General features: G+C 39.0%; 1 protein-coding gene across 1 annotated transcript in view; it reads left to right on the plus strand.

The window, feature by feature from the left end:
* Positions 1–1,769: 1,769 nt before the first annotated feature.
* Positions 1,770–8,377, plus strand: part of LOC128376783 (activator of 90 kDa heat shock protein ATPase homolog 1-like) — a 12,215-nt gene continuing 5,607 nt past the window's right edge. The window contains exons 1-3 of the mRNA XM_053336632.1: positions 1,770–1,849; positions 2,545–2,735; positions 2,836–2,918. Coding sequence (XP_053192607.1) covers positions 1,770–1,849; positions 2,545–2,735; positions 2,836–2,918 — 354 coding nt within the window. The remainder of the gene's footprint in view (positions 1,850–2,544; positions 2,736–2,835; positions 2,919–8,377) is intronic.

Genomic DNA, 8,377 nt, shown 5'->3' on the forward strand with positions numbered 1-8,377 from the left:
CTGCGCTCCCAGCTCATAGAACCTTATGAACCTACTAGAACACTGTGCTCCCAGCTCATAGAACCTTATGAACCTACTAGAACACTGTGCCCCCAGCTCATAGAACCTTACGAACCTACTAGAACACTGCGCTCCCAGCTCATAGAACCTCATGAACCTACTAGAACACTGCGCTCCCAGCTCATAGAACCTTATGAACCTACTAGAACACTGTGCTCCCAGCTCATAGAACCTTATGAACCTACTAGAACACTGTGCCCCCAGCTCATAGAACCTTAGTTATTATAACGTTAATAAATATATTAACATTATAAGTTATTATAATGTTAATATATATTTATATATATATATGTATAAATATATATTAACATTATAATAACTGCTGCGGGGGGGGGGGGGGGGTGGATGTCTCTGCCACATACTGACTGACATTTGTTCTGAAAATCCTCACAGGAAGTGCTCGAAGTGCAGCTGCAGCTGCTACTGACCTGTCAACCAGCTCAGACACCCAAACCCCCCCCCCCCCCCCTACTACTGCAGTACTACAGCAGTACACGGGACAGAAGTACTACTGCAGTACACGGGACAGAAGTACTACAGCAGTACACGGGACAGAAGTACTACTGCAGTACACGGGACAGAATTACTACAGCAGTACACGGGACAGAAGTACTACTGCAGTACACGGGACAGAAGTACTACTGCAGTACACGGGACAGAAGTACTACAGCAGTACACGGGACAGAAGTACTACAGCAGTACACGGGACAGAATTACTACAGCAGTACACGGGACAGAAGTACTACACGGGACAGAAGTACTACTGCAGTACACGGGACAGAAGTACTACTGCAGTACACAGGACAGAAGTACTACAGCAGTACACGGGACAGAAGTACTACAGCAGTACACGGGACAGAAGTACTACAGCAGTACACGGGACAGAAGTACTACTGCAGTACACGGGACAGAAGTACTACACGGGACAGAAGTACTACAGCAGTACACGGGACAGAAGTACTACACGGGACAGAAGTACTACACGGGACAGAAGTACTACTGCAGTACACGGGACAGAAGTACTACAGCAGTACACGGGACAGAAGTACTACTGCAGTACATGGGACAGAAGTACTACAGCAGTACACGGGACAGAAGTACTACAGCAGTACACGGGACAGAAGTACTACACGGGACAGAAGTACTACACGGGACAGAAGTACTACTGCAGCACACGGGACAGAAGTACTACACGGGACAGAAGTACTACACGGGACAGAAGTACTACACGGGACAGAAGTACTACTGCAGTACACGGGACAGAAGTACTAGTTAGTAGTATAGTAGGGTTAGGGTTAGTAGTAGTATTAGTAGGGTTAGTAGTATAGTAGTATAGTAGTATAGTAGTAGTATTAGTAGGGTTAGTAGTAGTATAGTAGTATAGTAGTAGTATTAGTAGGGGTAGGTATAGCAGGGTTAGGGTTAGTAGTAGTAGTATAGTAGTAGTATAGTAGTATAGTAGTAGTATAGTAGTATAGTAGGGTTAGTAGTATAGTAGTAGTATAGTAGTATAGTAGTAGTATAGTAGTATAGTAGGGTTAGTAGTATAGTAGTATAGTAGTAGTATAGTAGTATAGTAGTAGTATTAGTAGGGTTAGGGTTAGTAGTAGTAGTATAGTAGTATAGTAGGGGTAGGTATAGCAGGGTTAGTAGTAGTATAGTAGTATAGTAGTATTAGTAGGGTTAGGTATATCAGGGTTAAGGTATTGATGGCTAAGTGGGGGGAAGGAGACCCTCGGTGGATTGTGGAGCAGAGAGCCGACGCTACCAACGTCAACAACTGGCATTGGTACTACAGTAATACTACTATTATACTACTAACCCTAAATACTACAGTAATACTACTATTATACTACTATTATACTACTATTATACTACTAACCCTAACCCTAAATACTACTATTATACTACTAACCCTAACCCTAAATACTACTATTATACTACTATTATACTACTATTATACTACCAACCCTAAATACTACAGTAATACTACTATTATACTACTAACCCTAACCCTAAATACTACAGTAATACTACTATTATACTACTATTATACTACTAACCCTAACCTGGTCTGTTTATTAATATTAACCCTAATATATACTACTATAGGAATCAACTCTGTGTGTGTGTGTGTGTGTGTGTGTGTGTGTGTGTGTGTGTGTGTGTGTGTGTGTGTCTGTGTGTCTGTGTGTGTGTGTGTGTGTGTGTGTGTGTCTCTGTGTCTGTGTGTGTGTGTGTGTGTGTGTGTGTGTGTGTGTGTGTCTCTGTGTGTGTGTGTGTGTGTGTGTGTGTGTGTGTGTGTCTGTCTGTCTGTGTGTGTGTGTGTGTGTGTGTGTGTGTGTCTCTGTGTCTGTGTGTGTGTGTGTGTGTGTGTGTGTGTGTGTGTGTCTGTGTGTGTGTGTGTGTGTGTCTCTGTGTGTGTGTGTGTGTGTCTGTGTGTGTGTCTCTGTGTGTGTGTGTGTGTGTCTGTGTGTGTGTCAGGACGGAGCGTGATGTCAGCAGCTGGTCGTCCGAGCGGCTCCGGCAGCTGCTGCTGGAGGTTCGGGTCGAGGGGTCGGAGGGCGTGTGTCAGCTGACCGACGTCTCCAAACTGGAGGGAGAAGCTTCCATCAACAACCGCAAAGGAAAACTCTTCTTCTTCTATGAGTGGCAGCTGAGAGCCGGCTGGCTGGGTCAGTGTGATGTCACTGAAATCACTGTGATGTCACTGATGACATCACACAGGTGCTCTTCTTCTCTGGTGCTTTGTAGCTGACTGTGTCCCGTCAACAGGAACGTCGAGCAGAGGCGTGAAGTTCAGAGGAAACATCGACGTGTCCAACCTGTCCGACGAGAACGACCTGGAAGATCTCGACGTGGGTCCCACATGTATACATGACCCTATAGATGACCCTATACATGACCCTATATATGACCCTATAGATGACCCTATAGATGACCATATACATGACCCTATAGATGACCCTATACATGACCCTATACATGACCCTATAGATGACCCTATAGATGACCCTATAGATGACCCTATACATGACCCTATAGATGACCCTATACATGACCCTATAGATGACCCTATAGATGACCCTATAGATGACCGTATACATGACCCTATAGATGACCCTATAGATGACCCTATACATGACCCTATACATGACCCTATACATGACCCTATACATGACCCTATAGATGACCCTATAGATGACCCTATACATGACAGTATAGATGACCCTATAGATGACCCTATACATGACCCTATAGATGACCCTATACATGACATTATAGATGACCCTATAGATGACCCTATAGATGACCCTATAGATGACCCTATACATGACCCTATACATGACCCTATACATGACAGTATACATGACCCTATAGATGATGACCCTATACATGACCCTATAGATGACCCTATACATGACCCTATAGATGACCCTATACATGACCCTATACATGACCCTATACATGACCCTATAGATGACCCTATACATGACCCTATAGATGACCCTATACATGACCCTATACATGACCCTATAGATGACCCTATACATGACCCTATACATGACCCTATACATGACCCTATAGATGACCCTATAGATGGCCCTATACATGACCCTATACATGACAGTATAGATGACCCTATACATGACCCTATAGATGACCCTATACATGACCCTATAGATGACCCTATAGATGGCCCTATACATGACCCTATAGATGGCCCTATACATGACCCTATAGATGACCCTATAGATGACCCTATACATGACCCTATACATGGCCCTATACATGACCCTATACATGACCCTATACATGACCCTATAGATGACCCTATAGATGACCCTATACATGACAGTATACATGACCCTATAGATGACCCTATACATGACCCTATAGATGACCCTATAGATGGCCCTATACATGACCCTATACATGACCCTATAGATGACCCTATAGATGACCCTATACATGACCCTATACATGACCCTATAGATGACCCTATACATGACCCTATACATGACCCTATAGATGACCCTATACATGACCCTATAGATGACCCTATACATGACAGTATACATGACCCTATAGATGATGACCCTATACATGACCCTATACATGACAGTATACATGACCCTATACATGACCCTATAGATGACCCTATACATGACCCTATACATGACCCTATACATGACCCTATACATGACCCTATAGATGACCCTATACATGACCCTATACATGACCCTATACATGACCCTATAGATGACCCTATACATGACCCTATAGATGACCCTATAGATGACCCTATACATGACCCTATACATGACCCTATAGACGACCCTATAGATGACCCTATACATGACCCTATAGATGACCCTATACATGACCCAATACATGACCCTATACATGACCCTATAGATGACCCTATAGATGACCCTATACATGACCCTATAGATGACCCTATAGATGACCCTATACATGACCCTATAGATGACCCTATACATGACCCTATACATGGCCCTATACATGACCCTATACATGACCCTATACATGACCCTATAGATGACCCTATACATGACCCTATACATGACCCTATACATGACGACAGTATAGATGATGACAGTATAGATGACAGTATAGATGATGACAGTATAGATGATGACAGTATAGATGACAGTATAGATGATGACAGTATAGATGACAGTATAGATGACAGTATAGATGATGACAGTATAGATGACAGTATAGATGACAGTATAGATGATGACAGTATAGATGACAGTATAGATGATGACCGTATAGATGACAGTATAGATGATGACAGTATAGATGATGACAGTATAGATGATGACAGTATAGATGACAGTATAGATGATGACAGTATAGATGATGACAGTATAGATGACAGTATAGATGATGACAGTATAGATGATGACAGTATAGATGATGACAGTATAGATGATGACAGTATAGATGACAGTATAGATGATGACAGTATAGATGACAGTATAGATGATGACAGTATAGATGATGACAGTATAGATGACAGTATAGATGACGACAGTATAGATGATGACAGTATAGATGATGACAGTATAGATGATGACAGTATAGATGATGACAGTATAGATGACAGTATAGATGATGACAGTATAGATGACAGTATAGATGATGACAGTATAGATGACAGTATAGATGATGACAGTATAGATGATGACAGTATAGATGACAGTATAGATGACAGTATAGATGATGACAGTATAGATGATGACAGTATAGATGATGACAGTATAGATGACAGTATAGATGACAGTATAGATGATGACAGTATAGATGATGACAGTATAGATGATGACAGTATAGATGACAGTATAGATGACAGTATAGATGATGACAGTATAGATGATGACAGTATAGATGATGACAGTATAGATGATGACAGTATAGATGACAGTATAGATGACAGTATAGATGATGACAGTATAGATGACAGTATAGATGACAGTATAGATGATGACAGTATAGATGATGACAGTATAGATGATGACAGTATAGATGATGACAGTATAGATGATGACAGTATAGATGATGACAGTATAGATGACGACAGTATAGATGATGACAGTATAGATGACAGTATAGATGACAGTATAGATGATGACAGTATAGATGATGACAGTATAGATGACGACAGTATAGATGATGACAGTATAGATGACGACAGTATAGATGATGACAGTATAGATGACAGTATAGATGATGACAGTATAGATGACAGTATAGATGATGACAGTATAGATGATGACAGTATAGATGATGACAGTATAGATGATGACAGTATAGATGACAGTATAGATGACAGTATAGATGACAGTATAGATGATGACAGTATAGATGACAGTATAGATGATGACAGTATAGATGATGACAGTATAGATGACAGTATAGATGATGACAGTATAGATGATGACAGTATAGATGACAGTATAGATGACAGTATAGATGATGACAGTATAGATGATGACAGTATAGATGATGACAGTATAGATGACAGTATAGATGATGACAGTATAGATGATGACAGTATAGATGACAGTATAGATGACAGTATAGATGATGACAGTATAGATGACAGTATAGATGACAGTATACATGATGACAGTATAGATGATGACAGTATAGATGATGACAGTATAGATGACAGTATAGATGATGACAGTATAGATGATGACAGTATAGATGATGACAGTATAGATGATGACAGTATAGATGACAGTATAGATGACAGTATAGATGATGACAGTATAGATGATGACAGTATAGATGATGACAGTATAGATGACAGTATAGATGATGACAGTATAGATGATGACAGTATAGATGACAGTATAGATGATGACAGTATAGATGACAGTATAGATGATTACAGTATAGATGATGACAGTATAGATGACAGTATAGATGACAGTATAGATGATGACAGTATAGATGACAGTATAGATGATGACAGTATAGATGATGACAGTATAGATTATGACAGTATAGATGACAGTATAGATGATGACAGTATAGATGATGACAGTATAGATGATGACAGTATAGATGATTACAGTATAGATGACAGTATAGATGATGACAGTATAGATGATGACAGTATAGATGACAGTATAGATGATGACAGTATAGATGACAGTATAGATGATTACAGTATAGATGATGACAGTATAGATGACAGTATAGATGATGACAGTATAGATGATTACAGTATAGATGACAGTATAGATGACAGTATAGATGATGACAGTATAGATGACAGTATAGATGATGACAGTATAGATGATTACAGTATAGATGACAGTATAGATGACAGTATAGATGATGACAGTATAGATGACAGTATAGATGATGACAGTATAGATGATGACAGTATAGATGATGACAGTATAGATGACAGTATAGATGATGACAGTATAGATGATGACAGTATAGATGACAGTATAGATGACAGTATAGATGATGACAGTATAGATGATGACAGTATAGATGACAGTATAGATGATGACAGTATAGATGATGACAGTATAGATGACAGTATAGATGACAGTATAGATGATGACAGTATAGATGATTACAGTATAGATGACAGTATAGATGACAGTATAGATGATGACAGTATAGATGACAGTATAGATGATGACAGTATAGATGATGACAGTATAGATGATGACAGTATAGATGACAGTATAGATGATGACAGTATAGATGACGACAGTATAGATGATGACAGTATAGATGATGACAGTATAGATGATGACAGTATAGATGATGACAGTATAGATGACAGTATAGATGACAGTATAGATGATGACAGTATAGATGACAGTATAGATGACAGTATAGATGATGACAGTATAGATGATGACAGTATAGATGATGACAGTATAGATGACAGTATAGATGATGACAGTATAGATGATGACAGTATAGATGACGACAGTATAGATGACAGTATAGATGACAGTATAGATGATGACAGTATAGATGATGACAGTATAGATGACAGTATAGATGATGACAGTATAGATGATGACAGTATAGATAATGACAGTATAGATGATGACAGTATAGATGATGACAGTATAGATGACAGTATAGATGATGACAGTATAGATGATGACAGTATAGATGATGACAGTATAGATGATGACAGTATAGATGATGACAGTATAGATGACGACAGTATAGATGACAGTATAGATGATGACAGTATAGATGATGACAGTATAGATGACAGTATAGATGATGACAGTATAGATGACAGTATAGATGATGACAGTATAGATGATGACAGTATAGATGACGACAGTATAGATGACAGTATAGATGACAGTATAGATGATGACAGTATAGATGATGACAGTATAGATGACAGTATAGATGATGACAGTATAGATGATGACAGTATAGATAATGACAGTATAGATGATGACAGTATAGATGATGACAGTATAGATGACAGTATAGATGATGACAGTATAGATGATGACAGTATAGATGATGACAGTATAGATGATGACAGTATAGATGATGACAGTATAGATGACGACAGTATAGATGACAGTATAGATGACAGTATAGATGATGACAGTATAGATGACAGTATAGATGACAGTATAGATGACAGTATAGATGACAGTATAGATGATGACAGTATAGATGACAGTATAGATGATGACAGTATAGATGACAGTATAGATGATGACAGTATAGATGATGACAGTATAGATGACAGTATAGATGATGACAGTATAGATGA

The sequence above is a fragment of the Scomber japonicus genome, chromosome 17 (assembly GCF_027409825.1).
Source record: "Scomber japonicus isolate fScoJap1 chromosome 17, fScoJap1.pri, whole genome shotgun sequence".
NCBI lineage: Eukaryota > Metazoa > Chordata > Actinopteri > Scombriformes > Scombridae > Scomber > Scomber japonicus.